The sequence below is a fragment of the Stegodyphus dumicola genome, chromosome 6 (assembly GCF_044657685.1).
Source record: "Stegodyphus dumicola isolate Sdum_Otavi_A_Nest chromosome 6, ASM4465768v1".
Taxonomy (NCBI): domain Eukaryota; kingdom Metazoa; phylum Arthropoda; class Arachnida; order Araneae; family Eresidae; genus Stegodyphus; species Stegodyphus dumicola.
Genome location: NC_140773.1, coordinates 53,795,680 through 53,820,231, shown reverse-complemented (window position 1 = coordinate 53,820,231; position 24,552 = coordinate 53,795,680). Strand labels below are relative to the sequence as shown.

Here is a 24,552-nt window from a genome sequence, read left to right as displayed (position 1 = left end):
AGATTGAAAACAATCTCCAAGGATTTCAAAAGGTGCGGTTTTATGCATCTAGTTACCTAGAAACAACTTCGTATAAAAAAGAAACATCTATTTCCTTTTACTCTATTTTTAAAATTATTTGAAAAACGTAACTTCTGAAGTTTCTGTTTATCTGAATGTGCTTGATCTGTTTGTGTGTTTCTGTATCCTGAATTTCCTTTTTAGAGGGTTTTTTTTTTCATTTATATCACGATAAAGTTAATTCTAAACAATACATATATATGTCAGTTATTTATCAGTTACGATGATAATTTTCGTACTTTCAACAGGTACTGCTGCACATTTTTGTGCAAATACTTTAACAAATTATAATGAGCCTTACATTCAAATCATTAACAAATGCATATATTGACATTTTCAGGTTCTTTAAAGTTCTGCTATCCAAACAACTTCGTTGTTATTACAAAATGTAACAAATGTAACACATATTTAAGGTTTAAAAATGATTTTTTTAATTCGCAGTACGACGATCATATCTTAAGTATATAAATGTATAAGTTGATAACAAAATTCCCACTCGATATCATTACAATAGAGTTATTACAAAATGTAACAAATGTATCATTACAGTAGAGATATTACAAAATGTAACAATTGTATCAGATATTAAAGGTCTAAAAATAAATATTTTAATTCGCAGTACGACGATCATGTCTTAAGTTATAAGTTGATAACAAAATTCCCACTCGATATCATTACAAAAGAGTGCACGTCGTTGTATTACATCTAAAGTGAACCCATTATAAAAGCCATGATAGAACTGCGCAGTGGGAAAAAGTTTTTCTTAATTTTATAGCTCAGTTATATGATACTGATTGTTAATACCATTTATTTATTCCGATATGAGGACATAGCAGACCAACAGCCAGCTTTCAGCGGCTGAGAGGTAAAAGTCTCTAAACACTGGTAGTTCGGTTCGGGGTTCGAATTTCGCTTTCGCCGAATCGGGTGCATGGATGTTTCCGTCGTTTCCCTCATGATGTATTATGCATATAACGAGCCTGTTTCCCATAGAAAATACTCCACGAAAAGATCTTTCCTTTAAGTAAATATTTCTCCAGCGCATTTGTGTAATCAAATAAAACAAAAACAGTTTTCTGGACAGAAGATGCTGTAGGAAGTATTGAAGGATATTGTTAAGTGATATTAAATTTTTCATCTCGCTAAATAAATTTGAAGATGTCCTCCAACAGAATGTACGTAAATTCCATTAGCTTAATTAAATCGTGCACGAGTCATCATTTTGATCTTTTTACTATCTCTGGCTCATTCCATCAAGCTCTTCCATCCGCTATAATTTCGTCAAAACTGTTTTCCAGTTAATTTTTATTTCTTTCTTAATATCCAATGTTTAATGCCAGGGCCGCTAAATGCTTCATAACACTACTCCACGAATATCCGAAGAGATCTCAAGACTTTTTTCATGACACGATGTGCTGTGTAATACGTTTGATAAATATGCCAGGGTTCAAATTGAGAAAAACAGTTTTTGAATTTTTTTCAATCTAAATACTTCTTTAACATAACCAAGTTCAACTGCAATCAATTTCACGCAGGTTCAATTGGATGAAAGAGTTTTTATATCTTGAATTAGCAGTTAAGGTAGATACAAAATGCGAGATATACATATAAATTCAAAGTGCATATATTTAATAGTTCAGGAAGTATTACTCAAATATAGGCATGCTAATATCTAATATGGTATACGATTTCTTAGAAATATGTTGAATTACAGATAAAAACGTTCAAATAATCATAGTGTAAAACAAAATTTATAAAACACAGACATTTTAGAGTCATACTTGAATTCGTTTAACTGACCTCTGAGAACAATTAAGTGGTACTGAGAAGTATAGTCAGCAACCGGCACGCCAAAGATACATTTAAAATTCTTACATTTGCAATTATAAATCCTCTCGAAATCACAGTGCCTCACAATCTGAATTCATTGTACACTTTGATCAATGGTCAGGAAGTTGTTGCAGGAAGCAAGCGAATTCTAAGGACAGTCACTTATTCAGACGAAATCTTAGAGCTCGAAGGCAGATTCAAGCAAAAACTGCCAAAAATAATCTTAAGTTGGAGCAGACAGGAATACATTGCATAGGCGATCACAGTCAAAAGCTGAGATCCTATTCATGGTATTGTTAAGGACAGTGTTAAGTGAATTTCAGTGAATCACGTGGTAGTCTGATGTAACACGCCGTTAAATCTCAAGTGTTCATATTCTTACAAAAGCAGTCCTCAAAGTCGATCTTTAAATTCACTAGACGGCTGTTAAATTAATAACAGTCTGAGCTTTGCCTAACATCCTGGCAATAAAAATGACAGAAGGATTTGCGTCAGCTTTAACTGAGACGAAATTAATCGAATTTATCTATTTCGGCAGCGAAATTTTTGCAATCGAAACAATGCGTTCTATTTGTTAGATCTAAATTTTACTAAAACGTTTCAGCAAATTAAGAATTAACATTTTATAAAATGTTAATTTTTGTGGTCTTTGTAGTTTCTTTGGGTCAGAGAACTTTTGTGGAATCTTTTGTACTGCTTACTGAAATTCATTTTAATATATTAATACATAAATAAAATTTATATGCAATTTTACAATGAATAGAAAAAAGATGTTCTTAAAGAAATACAACTAAAAACATTTCTAACTGAATTTGCACATAACACTATTTTTATTGAAAATTGAACGTATCCGAACATTTTGGGAGCCACTTATTTTGTTCATATCAGTAATTAGGCAAAAAATTAAGAACTTTTCTATAATCATTTTTAAAATACTATTGAAAACTGTAAATACAAAAACCTAATGTTGTATGAATGAGATTTTAAAATCTTTCGGTGTAATATTTTTGAACAAATGTTATTAGTTCATACCAAAAATTTATTTTTATGATGGGCACTCAAAGAGTACTAAATCCTAAGCACTCCTATATAAATAATCATTGGATCCTTAGATATTATTATTTCATGTATATAGAATTTTAATTATGAATGAAAAATTAATTTTTTATTTTAATTACAAATGAATATTAAATGCGAAACTTACATTTATATTCTTGATTGCTATTCGAGTTGATTAATTCATGCATGTTTTGGCATGGTATTGCTTTAGAGCTATTGTTGTTTAGAGTGCAGATTGGGATGCCTGAGAATTCGGAGTTTCCTGTCATGTGGGAAGATGTGGATGAGAGATCAGGATCATGCGCGTATGGATTCTTGTTGTGGTTGGGGCATGCTTTGGTGTTGAATCTTGGGGAATGTTTGGAGGCTCTACTGCTAATTTCTCAATCAGATCTAGGCATTCCTTTAATTGGGAGAGTACTTCTTGTGGAAGAAGGTTTTTATTACTATTTCGCGTTTGAGGCATACTTCGTGCTTGTGGCAAAATTTTCAAGCATTCATCCAAGCTCATTAAACCTTTGGGAGTACGATGTTTTTTCTGCAACCCCATCGGGCGAGGCATAATCTTGATTACCTTACTCAGGAATGGATGATGGGGCACCTACTACTGGAGCCTGGACGTTCATTTCTTCGTCCTGCAATTCTCGTATTTCTGGCACTGAAGGATTCATAACTTGTATATAGGACCTCTATGACATAGATTGGAAGCTTTAATCGAAACTCCTTGGAAATCAGCCAAATATTTCACGATGATAATATTACAGTTAAGTGTGTTCGTAAGACTGAAGGGAACACATTGAGAAGTACAATTATTACCCTGTGAGTAATGGCAATTTGTCTAACTTAGCACTTCTTAATTATACCTGTGTAACATGTATACGAGCCAGTTTTCCTTAGAAAGTCCTCCACGAAGGCATCCCTTCCCTTGGGCAGATAGCCCTAGTGTGCTTTGCCATAATTAAATACATACCTTAATTATAGCAAGCAAAGTACAAAATTGCACAGTAGCATTACGTGAACTATAAAACGTACAGAATATTTTGCTGGTTAGGAAAGGCTGCCAGAAATAATCTGCCAGAATATTAATACTAAAAGTTACCAATTTCGTAATTACTTAATTAATGCTTGAATACACGATAACTTTGCATCATTTACGTGTAAGACGATAATATTACAGCAGATATCTGAGTTAGTTAAAACTCTAAAGTTTACCGATAACTATTGATTAGTAGAAGGACCTGAAACAATAAAATAAGTCCTAGTCTCATAATGAACAGTTACTATCATTCAAAGAAAAAGGTATACAACAGATAGAAGCTTACCTTTGATGCTAGTTTCATCCGTACTTTATGTGAATTCACTTATTTATAAACACAATTAAGATAGTAATCACTCACTAATGGACAGCACAACAGTCACAATTGATATATCCAAAGGCCAGCAAAAGCGCAGAAAATCACAGTAATGGAAGAAGTTTACCGATTACAATGAAACTTTCACATTTATCATCCTCTAAAGGTACCGAAAATAATGTTTTTGACCCTGCTGTCCTAATTTCTTAAATCTCGAAGCAGTAACCTTCTTAATCCAATGCCGGAGACTAGAAAGAGAAAGGATGTTGTATTCTGACACTTTTGTTAATCTATTTTTCACGTCGCCTTTTAGAAAAAAGTTATTTGCCTTTCCTCTGAAGTTCAAATTCAAATTATTCAAAGTTCCCTAAATAAATATTGCTACATAACTAATGAAAAAGCCATTTTTTGAAATTTAAGCCACCCTGAGAAATGAAAGGACGAAGCATAATTACTCCTTGTTTCATTTGCCATTATGTTAAGAAAATAAAATTGCCAATGATATAAGGAAAGACTTTATATAAAGAAAGACTTAAATAAGGTATAAGGAGACTTTGTCAATAACAATCTCGCCTAAATTATTTAGTTCTTAAGAATGAAGAAAGAAACATGATAGAACAGAAAAATGTGAAACATAAGAAAGCAAAACAATTTTTAAAAATGCAAATCTGGTGAAATTCTGTACTGCAATCAAATTTATTTCCTGTTATTAAAAAAAACAATTAAAAGAACTGAATTAAGATGCTTTATTTCAAAAAGGAACTGAATGTCAGAATAAATCGACCTGAATGTCAGAAGCAGTAAGGCGCATGGCCTGTTATTTTGTAAATATATTTTTCCAAGAAAGAAAGAAAACATCATAAAAAGGGAAAATACAAACAACAAAAATACAACCAATATAACAAATGCCAAGCACAAAGAAACGGTTTATAAGTAAATCGTGTTCAAATGCACGAATATAAATTTAAGGAAATGTAAGGAAATGTTTAAGGAAATTTTTCTCTTTCGCTCTTGCAGCTGCTTTGGAAAACAGTTTTTTTATTTGATTTAGCGAAAAAGGTTTTTGTATTAAAATTAAAATAATATTGCTGCATCAGCGTCTTATTTTTTATACTAAGTTTCTTCTTGGTGAATTGCATTTCATTTTTAAAATTGACAGTGTTGCTGTCTTGAAAACGTTTGAACTATCACAAATTTTGTGGAATTTTCTGTCATCAGAAAATGAAAGTGAGTGAAAGCTCCACATCATCAAGCTCCATACAAAAGGCGTTTCATTTTCTAAAATAAACCATGCATAAGAAATAAACGAGATACCCGTTCAATATCTTATCAAAAGGGAGATCAATACAAATCTCAGGACATGGCTACGCCATCTTGGTTATCAAAAGTAGGGACGAAAACCAGAATCACTTGAATGGGAATAATGGAGCGGCTATTATACATAAATCAAATGAAAAGGCAAGCCAAAGTATTAAGTCTACAGTAGCTCGAAGATTACTGGTGATAGAAAAAGTTAAGGTGAAGGAACTATTGAAAATTTTACGAAAAATCATGGTTGGCTTTTCGGGTATGAAGACTTTCAGTCTGAAATGTTCATAATGCTGAAACAGATGATGAATATGCCAGAGCAGATAAAGTGTTGCTTCAAGATAATCTAAGGAATTAAGCGAAATCATACAAAAGGTGGCTACAAAATTAACATTTCAACATTTATGATACACCTTTATTCTTCAAAAAACTGCCGTCACGTACCTTTATAGCTATGAATGAAAACTCATGACTTAGATGTAAAACTTCAAAAGACCTTTCTACACTATAAGTGGAGGTACAGCAGAAAATATATATATATATATATATAATAAAATTGATACTTGTAATACAGTACGGAATATCTTATAATTCTTAAACGTTTATCATAAAAGGATTTATAAATGCTGAGGCGTTCACGTGGGAAAAAGCGTGGATTACAAAAGTTTTATTTAATTTAATAGTTTTACGAACTATTTTTACCTTGCAACTGAACGTTATTTTAGATTTTTAAGGTTTCGTGATGAAGAAAGATTATGTATTGTAATGAAGTTGATGGTGTAACCGTGATAATAATATGTATAATGGCGTGCTTACCCAAGTAAAGCTGACAGACAATAATAGCAAACTGAAGACCAGAGATAACATTTGGAATTTAAACTTTGATTCTATACTTTTTAACGTAAGACTGAAACCTCACATTCAATAAACAAACTAAGAAATGTTCCAGATATCAGATGTTTGACCGCTCAGTTCTGTATGGCATGAGAATCCCACCAGTGATTGCTCAATTTCTCTCAATTATGTCGATCCCAAACATGTCACTACAAGATCCGTCATTGTCTTTACATATGACACGCTTGTCGAAGAATCCAGAAAATCATCGTCATCCAACCAGAGCAATGCCACTTGTTTGGGTTCCATGCCAGGTTCGTATCCTTCCGCTTTTATTTCCTCCTGATATTAAATTAATAGTTATGCACCTCACCCAACGATAAAATTCTTCAGCGAGAGGATGAACCCATTGGAAACTTCATCTTTCTTACCAGAAGATATCAACAGAAATCAGTTTGGGTCTGATGGTATCATTTTCTAAGGCTACTTATCGATTTGGAAAACAAATACTGTCGCCCCTCCTTCAAATACCTGATATGATTGCTAAGCAGCTTCCACTGTATTAAATACATACCTTACGAGGTATTTCTCTGGCCTTCTTAGCATGCGTTCGTGGGGTAAGGGTCAGCATGCTGGGCGCGTATTCGAGAGGTTCGTGGTTCGAGTCCTGGTGAGGGTGCGATGTCGAGAGGCCCCAACTTGTCAGCAATAGTAATAGTGACTGCTATGAACTGGAAATTACACAGACTCTTAAGAAGGGTTTAACTCCCTTTTTATTTCACTTTAGAAGTCACAGTTGCGTTCACTCAACGCTCACAAACTACGCCAACCCGGCGGTTAAATAAAAATAGAAAAGTACAACTAAAAATGAATGACAGGATGAATAACTAACGAAGTCACTATCTACGAGGCTCTATAATTGTAACTATCTTAACCGCGTTCTAAGATACAGCTGAGATTCAGCAAACTTTCTGATTCAGAAGTTGAAAGATTCAACTAACTGTCGAAATAGGCGCACAGGCCGAAACGCGCGGTTCTTAAACTTTCTACCAAGCAACCTTCACGCTCGTGATTCAAGAAGCGCACTTACAAATCTCGTTTCCCTTCTATTTAAACTCAATTACTTCTGCTAAAAATTTGAATACTCTGCGCGTTCTACTAAAATTTACATACTCTGGCATTGGCAATTCTAGGGAAAGTAAAGGCTTGACAGGAAAGATAGCTTAAAATAAACGTTAGTTAAAATAAATATAAACCCTACAAGGGCATTGCTCATTTTTCTCATCTCCTGCTTCAAAAAAAAATCTAATGTCTCTACAACCTATCGAATTCCAGATTTAAATATTTAAATTAAATTAGTGTGACCTAGTATACGATCATTGGTCTTAGGTAATGCCCCAGGTCATCAAATTCCTGTGATTTTAAGAAAAATGTAGATATAAATTTTCTTCTATCAAATACGTCATTGATCCAATTTATATATATATTAATATATATTTATTATAATAATATATTTCGTGAAATATGATAAAGTAGTTACAAAAAGATAAATTTGCATTTAGAAATTAAAAACTGATTACATAAGAAACATAACTAATTCCTATTAATTGCAAAGAAAAAGAAGTACTACTGAATTAATTTCATTTTTAATATTAGACTTTAACGAAGAAAAGTTTTTTGCACAGTTTTTAATTAATCTGGCTTTAGGAATATTTAATTTTTCTATTTGACCTTTTTTTCCATTAGTGAATATCGTTCAATTACAATCAGAAATTGCTCCACAAAATCAACTCTCTCAAATCAGGTTATTTCGAGTATTTTTTGTAATAGATAAATGATTGATTTAACTGTCCTCGACTGATCATAAAGCTGCGGAAAACCTTTTCCGACCAGCACAATTTTAATTTATTACTACTTTAATAAAATGTTGCAAAAAAATTTTATAATGCTGGCTATAAATATATTTCTAAATCCTTGTTCGCTTATTCTACTAACTAGTTTAATACAGATCTGCTACAGTATCCTATTTTGAAATTCTCACAGATCAAATTTTAAGATTGAGCATAAGAGCTTCAGTTTTAAAATCGGAAAATTATCATTTGCAACAGTTTTTAAAATCTTACGCGCTGGAGAAAAACTGCAACTTGGATGTAATCTTCTTTTCAAATTATTGTTCTAGAAAAGTGGACTTGTTCACACGTTCAAATTTAGAAACCTGATAAGGTTACAAAGTCTATGACGCTTGTAAACATAAACATTTAAAGATATTTTAAAGAATTATCTTCAAGCTTGTGAAACAAACACAGATCAGAAGAAGGATGTATAAATTTCAGTCATAAAATTAATAAATGACCCAACTTGGGTTACAGGAAGCCAACACTTCTGGCTTAATAGAAATACGTAACAAATAGTAATTTCAAGGTGTGTAGTTTAGCCTCAAGGCTTAGGGAATACTTTAATGCGCAGGAAGAGCTCTGGTCTAATGTAACCGGCGAGACAAGCCTAAAGGCAAGAACACATCAACATCGCTAACGCAAGTCGCGAATATTCACCGCACAACGTGGCCTAGACAAGGCAGATACGCTCTGAAAACTAACTTCCGGAACTCTTGCTTAAATAGCACTTCATTCTATATTAATTTGAATAAACTCCCGCTGTCTCATTTACATTCTGGCATGAAAAGCGTGGGTGAAAGGAGAGTAAACATGATAGGCTTTTCAACTTTTTAAATGATAGGCTTAGTTAACCCTTTCTTGCATCATGTCTACTCTAGTAGACAAAAGTTTAAATTTATTTTTCTTCTGTAAATGCCTTAACAGATCCCATTTCTGTGTTTATTCGTTCCATATTATTAGAACTTTCAACTGTCGATCATAGATGGCTGTATAGCGTCATTATGTAAAGCATTGCTATTTGTAAAATGGCTGCTACTTCTGTTTTTAAGTTAGTACAATTTCTCATAGTAAACATTGTATAATATTGCTTACATTTTCTTATACTGCCATTTTTTATTCCTAATTAGTAATTTTAGACATTTTATTTTAAATGTCAGTTTGAGAAAATTGTGGAGTGGGTAGATAAAGATCTGCTGAAAAGAGTGAATTGAAACCCAAATATACTGCTTCTCAAGCCAAAACACCATTGGAAATGTTTATGTTTGGCAAGTAATTTCTAGAACATTTGACATTTGAATCCAATAGGTACAGGTTACAAAATCGTAGCAAAATGAATTCAATCACAATCGACGAAATGAAGGTATTTTGGGGGATCTGTGTGTACATGTCAGTTGTAGATTTACCATTTAGAAGATGGTAATGATCACTGCAAACAAGGCAGGAAATGATTTCAAATGCAATGACCGTAAATCGTCGGGAAGAGATTTGTATGCATGTACGTATATGCATGCTGTTCACTGTAGTGAACAAACTGTAGCAATTATTTAAAATGAAATTTGAATAAAATTAATTTTTCATTATTCTTACCAAGGTTATTTTAAGTAGAAAAATTACAAACAATTCCGTTTAACTTCTCTAGATTATTTGTATGCAACAAAGGGGTAAAAATAAGTAGATAAACCTCACAAGGTGTTAATTGTTATCACTTAATATCTAAAAATTTCGATAGCGGAACAGCAAGCAATATTCCACACTTTCAGATTTTACCCAATGGAAATACCACAGTTTGTAATTACTTACAATTGAAAACTTGAATTCAACATGCGAAATATTTCACATAATTTAAGAAAATCAATGAAATAGAACTCCAGACGAAAGCAAAACTGAATGCATACCTCACTTCGTAGATCCTGTGAGTTGCTCATGGCGTAGAATTTATTATAAGGATTTGTTTTGATGATGTTTGTGAAACTTACGGGAGAAGAATTTAAATTTTCACCCTTTTTTCTTTTGGCGTATTTCAGGGAAAGGCAGTGGCAATTGTGCATGCAATATGTTACCTGTAGGAACAGCAGATTACACTTGCAATGATATGCAATGGATTCTCCCCCTTAGCAAAATGATAAATCATATTTAAGCTCGTCTCTTCTTTCAGTAGCCCTTTTCTTTTGCTGCTTGTTCATATCTATAATTAAATCAGTGCCATAATCCTTATGCATCGTCTTTATTATGCCTAAAGCGATTTATGATGTAACTTCATTGCATCATAAGTCGCACAAAGATACAAAGATGTCCTTTGAGAAGTCAAATGGATCCATGCGTGGAAATCACTGATTTACCTCGCTTGGCAGTTATTAACATTAAATAGCATTTATTTCAGCAACATTTTGTTGCACAACAAGTTATGAAAAAAATATAACAAGTTATGGGAAAAATATGTTAAGCTATTGTACGAATGCTATGGACCTTTTATTGAATTATTACTTTATTGAAATAGTAGCAGCGGTAGCAATAGTACATAAAAGGCCAAGGAAACAAGTACAAAAAGATATGATAATCGCGGAATGATCATAGATCTTAGAAAACAGAATTGGAAGTTATAATATAATAGGGCGCATTACAGCTCAGTATTCAGTATGCATCTAACTGGCTTATTGTTCAGAACAGGCTTATTGTATAGAAGACATATAAAGATATTAACAGGCTTATTGTATAGAAGACATATAAAGATATTTTCCTATTCTTGGTACACAGTTCCAGAATTTGTAGTGATTGTTTTTATTGAGCCTCATAACCTAGGCCTACTCGAAAGGTGTGAGATTCTGAGAAAATGCAGATCGTATCATATATGCTAATATTTCGGAAAATCAGTTATTTAAGCTGAATTGTGCACGATAACACACTAATAATAGCGTATTTCAGGGAAAGGCAGTGGCAATTGTGCATGCAATATGTTACCTGTAGGAACAGCAGATTAAACTTGCAATGATAAAAACAGACAACTAGTCTTCTTTATATGCTATCAACAACCCGGAACACTACTCTCCAATTATCCAGCAGATACAACAAGATCTACGAGACCATCCGGAAATTCATATCTCGCTGGAATGGATAAAGGCCCGTGTCGGTCATTATGGCAATGAGTTTGCTGACAGATTGGTTAAGGAAGCTGCCAATGGGCAGGCTTACGAACAAATTAATATCCCATGGTTTATTTCCCACCTTAAAAGATCTCTTCGACTTAAGGCCATAGGTCAGTGGCAGGAAGAATGGGACTCGAGCCAAACAGACCGCCGTACGCAATACCATCTCGCGTACGTTGATACAGCTCGAAATATTAACAATCCCAATCTCTTTAGATATATTACAGGACATGGGCCTTTTCCACAATACTATGCACGATTTCGCTTAAGTAATACTGAGCTCTGTATATGCGGAGATGTGGGTACGCCAGAACATTACCTCTCAACATGTCCACTCACTGCTGGTTCACATATTCGTCTCCCAGATGCTAATCGTCAAGCATTTTGCAAATTTTTAATTAAACAGCGAAACCTGATCCGTCAAATTGTAAATATTATGGATAAACTATCCACATTAGGCTTGGAATTGTGCCAAACTTCATAAGCGTACAACTGAAACCCAACCATATTCTGAAGGTACTAACTACTGTATCATCTACTCTGTGTCAATTGTTTAATGCACCAATCTACTCTTGAATGTATACATCGAATCATGTACTGCCTAAACTTTAATCTTGCATCATTATATTCAAATGTAGTTCTAGCATCAATCATCAAATATTCCAATATATCCGTAATTTAAAAGTATCACAATATTGGTACATATTTCTCAGAATTCAAGCGTAGTAATTGTTTTATACAAATTAAGGTCATGCAGAAGTGTTTAAGGACACCTGGGGTATAATGATATACTCAATAAATGTATAGTTACTGATATGCATTCTAGAATGTATTGGATATAATGCATTTCTCAGTGTTAACTTTGACAATATTCTCTGTCATACGTGTTTTACTGCATACTAAATTATTCTTGAGTATATGTTTGTATTATGTATAGCTATGTGAATCTTAGTCTCCTACTCTGTTTATGCAACAAGCTCTTCAGCCAAGTACTCTTTCTGCATGTTTTAAAGATTATGCAAAGTGTTAAACACACCTAAGATGTAATAACCTACTCATCCAGTATTCCATTTGTGAAATAAATTTTGTGTATATCTAATGCTGATTTAGTATGTTTGCATACAGCATTTAAGTCAGACATGTACTTTCACACATTAAATTATTTTAATTTGTACCCTGTATTGTGCATAGCAATTACAGTCAAAAGTCTTTAATCCGGACTCGTAGGGACTTCGGCGATTCCGGATTGTAGATCATCAGTTTAAATCTGGTAAGATGGCATGCAGAAATTATAAAACTAAAAATATGAAACCGTAATTTATAAAATAATGAGCAATTATGATCTAAAGGGTATCCAAATTTACCAAAAAAGAAGCCTAATATTTATTTTTTTACTTTATTAAACATTTCTTTTAACGCGCGGATGCGTAAAGCATACCTTACTCATAGCCGAAATTAGAAAATTGCAACCAGAAAACTATGTGATTTGTATTCGTGATATTTATAATGACGAGGAATTTGATTTAAATCATATCAAAGACGGAGTACATCGAAATTAAATACTACATTTAGTAAGGAATTATAAGCCGACTAAAATAAAAACATCTGCCCTGAAGATAACGATAGTCTTGACAGATCAACTTCCAGTTCATTGCGCGCCGCGACGTGCCCCCCCCCCGCGCAGAGCAGCGTGAAATTGATAAACAGATTTCGGAACGGTTAGATAAACAAAGGATATGCTTTTATTCATTTTTTGTAGCAATTCGTTTTTTGTTTGATGGACATCGAAACATACTTTCGTTTTCTAGATCCTTTGGGAGCTCCAGCATCGGAAATTCTATTTGACATAATCGAAAGTTCAAGCTTACTTTTAGAAAATTGCTCTTACAGTCTGCAAAAAATAATAAGCCGGATCCAATTTGAAGATTAAGGAACAACGCAATTATCAACATTAACTGAAATAGATAATTAGATAATTTTAGCTTATACCGTCCGTCATACATTAAACGCGCACGCGAAAACGTATTCTGCACTTGCGCAGATGCATATGCGCAGTCGTAAATGTCTTGCGCACACGAGTAAAACGCCTATGCGCATGCGTCAATGCGGCGCATGCGCAGAAAGATTTTAGCTTTGAGGTTCGGATTATAGATCATTCCGGATTACGGGTGTCCGAATTAACGACTTTTGACTGTATACGTTTTGTTGCGACACTGTTTCTTCTTGTGTAATTTTATATCTTGCCTTATGTGCAGCGTTAGGAATTTTTAAAATTTTTTCCAGAAGGCCATTACCTCGTACACCTTATGTAAGTAAGCATACTTGCATCTTTCTATGTTAAACTAACCACAGAATTATATCGTATTATATCTGTGACATTTTATAGTGCCTGAATATTACACACCTGTATTGTATCAAAGATAACACTATTTGTGACATTATATGCAAGATATGTATATATTGTTATGCATCAATTTATTTTTAACATTTATCATATTATATAAAATACCAATACTACTGCAACAATATTTGTATATGCAACACCCAGTGTATATATTGTATATAGCACCTTATCTGATCTTTATTCTCATAGTCATACATAGTATTGGCACGAAATTTTTATCCTTCTTCCCAAATGTATATTCATTTCAAATAACAATACTATGTTCTGTAATGATTCTAGCACTTTGTTTACCCATAATGCATGTTGAATGTAACACCCTTGCTAGAATATCATTCTATAATTAATCTACCGGTAGTCTTGTGATGAGTACTGTCGCTATTTTATATGTAGGAGCTCGTATGACATAGTCTGCATAAAGGGGTTTCGCACGCTTTAGCATTGATTTGTACTCGCTCCAGAAGATATTTCGCGCACTTTACTACGGAAGTATATATACTACTGAAATACACTTACTACTGAAATGTACTGTTTATATTATTGAAATGTAATAATTAATTTTTCAGTAATCTTATAACTCGTATTTTGTATAGTAATTATATTGTATTATATAACTTGTATATAGTATTTTGAATGCCATTATGTACACTATACCCTTGAATGTATTTACTCCATAATATCAGTAACATGTTAATCTAGATATGCATTTATTGTATTTTATTTTGTAGTTGACATGAACAGCGTTGTTATAATCAGTCTGTACGTAATATTGTAACCTGTACTTTGTATGGCAACTGTATTGTATCATTTAGCTCGAAGTCTTCACATGTCATACAGGTCGTACAAATCGTCCAACATATAACCGTACCTCTGATATAACATCACTATTGCGAATGTCGTCTGGTCGCATAACAATCTGTATATGTTATATTGTTTACATCTTCCCGTTGAGATGTAATTATTCCTGCTTTGTACATCATTTCATGCCAAAATAGTAACACTACATAACTATGTACATGTTATATTAATATTTCAACTGTAACATTACAATCTCTTCTCACATAGTAGTCGCACCACTTAGTAATTTGTAAGTTATTTATTAGCAGTTGACTGTATCGCATGTCTTATACGTATGACTGTACATTCCATTACTGCGCTTTGCCCTGTGTATTACATCCGCATTTCTGTATTGGACTAATGTACTATTTTTATCTTGTATGTCTTATAATATGTGCACGCATTTTTAGTATGCGTATGCAAATGTACCTCTGGTATAGCATCACTTGTGAAGGTAGTGTGGACGCACAACAATCTTCAAATATTGCATATGCTATATAGTTTATATCCTATTCTTCTAGATATAATTACTCCTATATACATCCTACCATGCTTTATTTGTAATACTAGTTACATATGCTAATGCTCTTCTCTAGATAATGGTGGGGTGGTGCTGTACTGATTAAACACTATGTTAAAGGGACAGTGCCCACGTCCCCCGTCACTTATCACTTATGTAATCTAAACTAATGCTGAAATCCTGGATAAAGTTTTCTCTAATTTATAGCTCTAGGATGTTTTTTCAACACAAATTATTATTACTGAAATACAGCATACGTTAATGAAAGATAATTGCTTACATATTTTTTTTTCTTTTCTTTTAGAACTGCCGCAAGTCACGGTGATTCCGGAAAGACTTGTGATGAACGAATCCCAGTCAGCTGAATTGATCTGCTCGGCAACAGGCGATCCACCCATCACATTATACTGGAATACCACATCTTTGATTTCAAACCACACTGTAGGTGACCTTGAAATCTTAGGATCGATATATTCGACTAACACTACAGTTACGGATTATGATTTTAATTCTGTGTATTACGATACCAACAATACCATCCAAGTTTTAAGCCTTTCGGCTGTGAATGCTGCAGACAATGGAAATGTCAGTTGCGTTGCTGAAAATGAAGTTGGGGAAAAAATTGCTGTAGTTCTTCTGGAAATAAACGGTAAGTGGCATTATTATTTGTTAATGTTATTACAACTTCATACATATTCTTGCGAAACACATTTCTCATCAAATTTAAAGAATATTGAGAGCAGTACGATATGTAACTGATAAATTATTTTTGTTGTTGATAGGTTTTTTTTAAATGTACAAAATTGTGATTTAATATAAATTAGAAATATTTGCGTGTTTATTAATTTTAATATACTGTTATCAAAGTGAAATTTTTGGAGATTTAAAAATTATAAAAATGAACTCCCCTATTTTACGACAAATCCTTCTTTATTATGGTGCTGAGTTAACGCTGAGAGAAATGCTAACCTCACGTCTTCATTTTCGAATTTGCCAAATTCTTGATCAAATCAGCATTAGTAGCGTTTGGCAGCTGATTTGAATTTCATGCAGCTTATATGCTACTTAGAAGAAATCTACTACAAGCCATATCACGAGAGCGCGGATCCTAGGCCAAAGGATCAGAAAGACATATATTTGGAACTTAGATATGTTAGATCCTCTGAGCGACACAGGTTTTTAGATCCGTCATGAAAACCGGTATTTAAACAGCATTCATTAATTGAATTTGTATAATTATTTATTTTATTTTGTATTTTCATAAACTTACATTCATTAAAATGATATTTACATTTTTAAAGAAATTAATAAAACAAAATATCATAAATTATAAGCTAATGTATGCCAAGTAGCAAAACTTTTGATGACCGGATATATCCTGTCATAACGCTCAGAAGTACAAAAAATGTAAGTAATGGCAGACTAAGTAAATTGCATTCTTTCTTCCATAAAACAGTTTTCAAGATAGGCTATTGTGGATTCGTATTCTCCTAGTTGTATCCGTTTAGTCAGAAATTTGTTAAGTGTTGCAAAGTTCTTTAATTTATATTTTGTTGAATCAAATAAGGGATTTTCCTGATAGACTTAATTTTTGAATTCTTCTTCTGGAAGTTACCCAGATCTCGGATTTAGTAAGACTGTTGGAAAGTTGCAGGAAATGTGTTTCTTGTTAAATGGTCGGATACTCAAATTTGGGAGGTAAGAATGAATTGATACAATAATATTAATAATTTAAATAAAAATGTATATATATGGATAAGTAATAAACTTCCACAGAGAAAGAAATTCTTTCACAATATATACGATTTACCTGAGTATTGTGTAAATAAGAATTCATTGAGGCACAAATTAGAAAAAATATAATTATTACTTCATTAGCTAATACATGAAATTGTTTTAGGAACTTAGTATTGATACTTAATACTTTCAACTCCGCAATAATGGTCTTAACTGACATTTGCAAATACAGGTACACATGATGATACTTCAAACTGCACAGTAATAAAATTTATAAAAATATAATAACAATTGCTAACAAAAACATACTTTAAAAAAAATAAAAATTAAAACAGTCTTATATGTACAATAAATTATGGAACCAATAAGAAAAACCTCTGTGAATATTTTTCTCTGATGCATACACTTAAGGAAATGAATTACATTTAAAAGCAAGAAAACGGTTTAGGCAACTATGCTTCACTATAAAAAAAAGAAGCTTCGCAAACGCCAGAAAAGGGATTAGGATTACAAGTAATTAATTATTAAGCTGAGTTTCAAATAATACGAAAATAAAGATGAATAGATTTGTGAAAGTGGAAAACAAAGCGGAACCCAAACCTTAATTAAAATGATACATGGATTAAGGCAAGAAGTCAATTATACGAATATTGTGCTGAAAACCTTTAAACACAGTAATTAATGGAGTAGATGGGCATATATTGGTACTGTTCGAGAAAGCAGAAGATGACATAGGCGTTTCCAAGCAAGCACTAGTCCACATACACTCGAGTGCAAAATGAAGATAAATTACACATTATGTCGAATTTCTAAAAACCTAAAAAGCAGATTTTGAATGAAATTTAGTACGAACATACATTTATAGCAGAGAAAGGGATGTACACTGCGCAAACAAAATATATATATATATATATATATATATATATATATAGGACAATTCTGTATCCCGTTCTACTGGGCCGATTGACGGAATTGAAATTACGTTTTTCATGCCTTAGATTTATATATAGCATTATTCTAACATAGGTATTTTGACACAAAATCGGATTTTTTCTGAAATAACATATCAATGTTTTTTCATATTTCGATTCTACAACTCAAATTACGCTTAGATATTAAATTTTGTAAAAGATACTATACAATTTTTGGTGATAAATTTATGGAGAAATTAAAAAAATTATCTTGGCGCTTATTTTTTCAGTTTGCGCCAAGAATAATTCACTTGGCGGAATTCTTAACTTACAGTAACCTACTTACTTTCCTTTTTTACTTCCTTGTACGAAGTAAAAAGGAAGTATTGTAATCGCGAAAAGTTTAGTCATGCCTTTAGTAAATTTGTGTGCAATATTTTTAGAATTATCAGCAATTTTAAAGTTGTTCAATTGCCGCTAAGCCTTTTTTAATGGCGGCCATTAATGTTTACATTTGAAACAGGAGACTAGTGGATTTGTTGCCAATCTAGAGAAATTTAGCTTCGCAACAACAAAGATAACGCATTCATTTATTATTGCCAATTAAATCATGCTTAATTCTTTCTGGAATTTTTTCGAGGAAATAAGTGTTTGAGATTTACTTCGTAATTTTTAATATAAATATTTTGAGTTTTTATGTATTTTTGCCTTTTCGACTGAATTAATTAAATGAAAAATACTCAATTGTCTGTGAAAAACTGTTTCTTTTTTGTTTTGTTTACTTAATTTCTTTTATACATCATTCTAGCTTTATTATAGTATTTGAATAGAACATAGGCAACGATTAGATAATTCTATTCTTTAAATGATATAAATTTTGTGCATTATGAGTTATAATATGAACGAAATATGTACGTTAACTGTTATATAATTATTGGATTATATAACAGTTAACTTAGTTTCCGTTGTATAATTATTATATAAGTTAACTGTTATATAATTATTAATACTGTTAAGTGAATCTAGCGCCAGAGTGTCGCTATGGTAAACAAATACTAGAGTGAATTTTAAGGCATGCATTTATTCTATTGTGGTTTAGCCCACCAGCGGACGAGCGGTAAAGTCGCTGAACACTGGTAGTTCGGTCTGAGGTTCGAATCCCGCGAACGGGCTGGCTGCATGGGTGTTTTCGTGGTTTTCCCCATGTGTAACGTTTATACGAGCCAGTTTTCCTTAGAAAGTCCTCCACGAAGGCATCCTTCCCCTTAGGCAGATAGCCCTCGAGGCTTTGCCGTAATTAAATAACCTAACCTAACCTATTGTGGTTTAGGAGCTGTCGGTGAAGTAGATTTAATTCAATCCAATAAGTTTAAATGAAATGCAAGAAAAAATGCGTATAATTCAACATTCCAATTTAATATTCCAATGCAAGGAAGTCATGTGGTGTATACATCAGATTTTTGCTATTGATGCACGAGAAGAGAAAAGTTCATCGTTCATTCTGTCAAAGAATTTTAACAGAGTGCGGAAACCACATTACCGTTATTATCGCTTATATTAAATACGCAAATTTCAAAACGCTCCAAAATGTGAATTCACGTATATCTTAGAAGATTTTTAATAAAATCTCTAATTTTTTGCAGATATGCTTAGAAATACATCTACTTTAAGATAAAGTTAAAAATGTTACGTGTTATAATACAAAAATGTTTTCCAAAAATATTTAAAAATACTAATTTTTAACATAAATAATAAAATATACGCAAATTATATTTGGATTAACCCTAAATTTCGAATTCTGGAAGAAATAATCAAGTAAGTTTAATAAAAAAAAAGGAGATAATAATAAATATATATCAAATTCAATTAACATTGAGGATCTAAAATTTTGAGAGCTAATTTTTAAAAATGTACTCGTGCGATTTTTACAAAACTTGCCTAGTTTGAGTCATAGAATCGAAATATGGAAAAAAAAACACGTGTCATTTCAGAAAAAGGCCGATTTTGTGTCAAAATATCTATATTAAATATAATACTTTTCCTAAGTCATGCTTTCTAACATGAAAAAACCAAATTGAATTTCTTCAATCGGCTCAGTAGAACGTGATATATAGAACTGTCCCTTTTTAGTCCAAAGAGACCTTGTCCTTGAAGGACTAGTGTTTTCGTTTTCCGAATTTGCATTGAATCACTCTGAATGTCAATTTTGCGTTTCAAACTGTTGCCACCAAATATTATCGCCCTGTAATATATTTGAAGAAATTAAATAATGAAGAATCTGCATAAATGTGTGTATGTTTCTCACATTGTGATACAATAGCGGTACCTAGAGCCATCGAGTTTTGAATGACGTAATCCTACTGCGAATATGGGCATCTGGAAGCCCAAATTTGAAATTTGGAATTTGTTTTATTATCGCTTTCCTATTTTGTAAAACTTTAACGAATTTTTGATTAACAAACTCAATGATTTAAAAGCAAGTAATGGCAACGCTGTATGGAAAAAATATTTTTATCTCCAGCGCGTGAGACTGTGTATAGAATATTCTAAAGATATGCTCATTTTAAAAGTATTTGTGAAATATTATTGCTGTTGAACTGAGTTTTATATTTTAAGTGCGAAGAACATGATATTTAATTAATAAAGATAACGCACAAGACGTTAAAAAACGCCCTTTTACGCGTAATTTAAAATCTGAAACCTTTCGAACATTTTTTTTAATTTATTTATTTTTTTTTATTATTATTATTATTATTTTGTCGAAGTGTACCATTTAAATTCATTATATGTACGCGTAAACTCTTTTGGGAAACACGAGGAATATCGTAAACGAGCAGGCGAGGAGAAATCGTCGAAAAGCCCCAGCGCCCTTATTATCCCATTCACAGTCACAACTCCGCAGACACGCGCGTGTACGTTTAAATATTTGCATAGTTCTTCGACGCCATAATTATACCGTCGGTTCAATTATTTTCGTAAAAATAGACATAATTTGCAAATTCTCTTAATATATATATGCGCTATTAGCAAATAAGTATAAACTGCATAAAATGGTAATGCGTATGGTTGATAAATACACCTGAAATTTTAAATAAATGGGATTAAATTCTGTTTAATTGCTCAATCAGTAGCAATTGTCAGATTTTTAAGCAAGACACATTAGTAGAAGAGAAAACTCACGTGAGTATGTATACTAAGATAAATTTAAAATTGCTGATTTTTCATACATTTCGCTGATAAGATTTTATTCTTTTGATGCACTTGGCGAAATGCAAGAATAAATTTTGTTAATTACATTTACAGAGCAAACTGAAAAAGAAACTGCTTTATTTATTTGGAAATTATTCTCAAAATAACCTGCTCGCAGAACTTCAAAGATACTGAAATGAAATCGTATTCCTTAACAGCAACAAGGAAAGAAGTGACAGATGAAAGTCAAACTGCTACAAACATGGAAAAAATGCAATAGCTGGCAAGAAGAAAAATAAATTCTTACAAAGTGGTCATAAACATACTAGGAGTACGAACATAAAAGTGAGAGCTGATACCTACTATTTAGTATCTTATATTAAAAAAGCTGAGCGGAATAACACATATGCGTGGCATGAACGCTCTCAACGTTCATTAATTTTGTATCGTATTTGCGTTGCCATGCTACCAACATAATTCCACTAAGAAATGTAATTTACCGTCCACGATTATCCGCAAAGAATATCCGAAGACGATGAGCGCGCTTAAAAATGTTTTTTTAGTCATTCTGTAAGTTTTGACTAATACAGTTGGTTGTATAAAATGTAATATTCTAATAGTACAATGAATAACAATATTTTTACATAAAACATCGTGTACAGAGTGAAGTTTTTGTTTCATAAGTAGATTTATTTTTTTTAATTTATTACTCATTGCTGCGCAAAGTTTGAATTATATTTAAAACTCATTGTAAATATTAGGCAAGGCACATTTAGCTTATCAGTCACTGCAATTAATGTATCCACAAAATTAAATATATTGCTTCCATGATCTTTATGGTAATAGGTACACGGCAAACTTTTGCTTCAATTGGTTGTCCGAAAGCAGGTGTTAGCAATATTTTACCTCCTTCTCTCTCCTCTAAATTTGGAATGAGCGATGAATGTACGATCGTTATCTGCGTTCCAGAGTCTACGATAGCTTCGATTTTCTCAGAGTTAATAAAAATATCTACTTTTTGCAGTGGTTGAACGATGCGTTCTGCGAATTCAGATCGTAGATGGGATGAGTCTACTTTAGCCACGATGGCTTCTTCTTTTGATGTTCTGTTTGAATTTTTTTGAGTTTTGGAATCATCCTTTCCCTTCTTATTTACTGCAGTTTCGTTCTTTCTTCTTTTGTCTGGACAATCTCTCGCGATGTGTTGATAATTTCCACAAATATAACATTCTTTTCTTCTCGCGTGAAATCTTTCGTGTTTTGGATATTCTTTTCTCATGGGTGGTGGAATATATTTGTCGTGTGCACATGTTGTATCCAGGAATCTCGGTGATCGCTTAATTCCATTTCGAACTTCGTCGAAAGATTTTCCTTTGGCCGTGAAATAAATATCACATTCTGTAGCTAATTCTTGAGGCTTCAGCCATTTATTTCCTTGGCGTATTGCGACGTGTGCAGCTGTTTCTTCATCTAATGCTTGGAATAATTTATCGGAAATTATTAACTCCTTGAGTGTTTCGAAATCCTTTACTTCTCTTGACTTGCAGTAATAGTCCCATGTAGCTGTTAGTCTTGAAGCGAAATGGATATGCGTTTCGCCGGAATAACGTTTAGTTTTTCTGAAGTTTTCTAAACAGGTTTGAGGAGTAGGTTGATATTCCTTCAGAACAAGAGTTTTCACTTTTTCATAATTTTGCAGATCTTCCTCCTTTATATAAACAAGAACATTTGAAGCTTTTTCTCCAATTAATTTCAATAATATTTCTGATTTGTATTCTTCAGGAACCTTCTTGTGCTTAAATGCTCTTTCGATAGAATCGAAAAATATATTCCATTCTTCTGCTCTCTTCGGTACTGGTATAGTCAGTGTTTCTACTCCTTTGATCAGCTTGTCCAGTGAAATTTCGGTTTCTCGTTCTGTGTTTTGGATTAAAGGTGTTGGACTTCTACTTCCTTCATTTTGAGTTGCTCGAATCTTCGCTAGTTCTATTTCGTGTTCTCTTTCTGTTCTTATTCTTTCTTCTTCCATTTGCATTCTTTCCATTTCTTCTTTTCTTTTTCTATTCTCCACTGAAGTAATCAGAATTTCTTTCACGAAATCATCATCTTCGATGTATTCCTTGCTATTCTGGAGTTTGTGTTTCAGTTCTACCAGCTTCAAATCTGGGGATGCTTCTTCGCCAATTTCCAATAGAACTGTTACTAAATCCTCTTTCTTTGCGTTTTTGAACATTTTCTTCTATTTTCCTTTAGAATCAAGCCTTTCAAACTCTCGATGAAATAATTCTCACGTTTTTACTCTCTTTTGCAAATGAACACTTCTTTCGTTAGTTAGGCTTAACTTTACGCCTCTTCCGTTTTCAACGCTCAAAGCTTCTAACCTCTCTGGTTTTCTCGTAAGAGAGCGTGTTGTGATGACTTCATGGTTTAATAAGGCACCATTCAGCAAGACGAAACAAACATTTATTAAAGATATAATTCAAAGCATAATATAATAGTTACTCAGAGCAGTACGTCGCTCCTACCGCATAGTACAATCTACTACCTTCCTCTTCCGAGGCTAACATGCAACTCCTAATAAATACATTAACCCTTCTCAAAGAAGAGCTACCTGCGCCAAGCATGCTCTGTTGATCGCCAAACAGTCGCCAGATATCACAATATATACTGATATCCATGCAAATTTTTTCATCTTTTGACAACAAACATCTCACTATTTCGTAGATTCATAGAACATTTGCCAATCTTTTTCAAAGGATATATATCATTTCACATTAATTAGGGAGTGCCAAGAGAGTTTAACTGCAGGTTTCCCGAGTAATACTAAAACTTTCAAATATTTTTAATCGTTAATGAAAATTTATGAATAATAACAATGTTTCATAAAAGCTTGAAAACTTCACGTGCTATGATACAGCTTCAAAAATATAAAAATATTTTCAAAAGCTCAATTCCCATAGAAAATTTTAGATATTCTTGTTTACAGTTATACCCGAAGTTATATCACTTCAGTCGAACTTGAAGACTAACCAGACATATCACGTGATTGGATACATTTCTGATATATTTTTTTTTCCGAAAATAGAAGTTTATATTCATCATACTCAAACTATTACAACAAATCAGTTGCATTTTATACCCATATTACTTAAAAAAATTATTTACTGTAGAAAACTATTTTAAGTACCATATTTGAAGCTCAACATCCATAAATTTCACGTACTACTGCAGTTACACGGTGAAAACTAGAAGAAAACCTAGATAATTTATATTACATATAGAACATAGACTAGAATCCTCAAGGACCTACTTAAAGAATACATCAAACTATTCAAAAATTAATCACATTTTATATCATGGTATGTATATTTCATATATTAAACACATTTCACGTTTTTAGAAAGGCAGCACCATGTTTTCCAAGACGATGCCAACATGTCCAAACTTATCAGAATGAATCATTTAAGGTAGGACGA

At 32.6% G+C, this 24,552-nt stretch overlaps 1 protein-coding gene across 1 annotated transcript in view; it reads left to right on the top strand.

Annotated features, from left to right (window-relative positions):
- Positions 1-24,552, top strand: part of LOC118204971 (BDNF/NT-3 growth factors receptor-like) — a 722,804-nt gene that overhangs the window by 560,306 nt on the left and 137,946 nt on the right. The window contains exon 6 of the mRNA XM_085818323.1: positions 15,544-15,888. Within this exon, the coding sequence (XP_085674449.1) occupies positions 15,544-15,888 (345 nt within the window). The remainder of the gene's footprint in view (positions 1-15,543; positions 15,889-24,552) is intronic.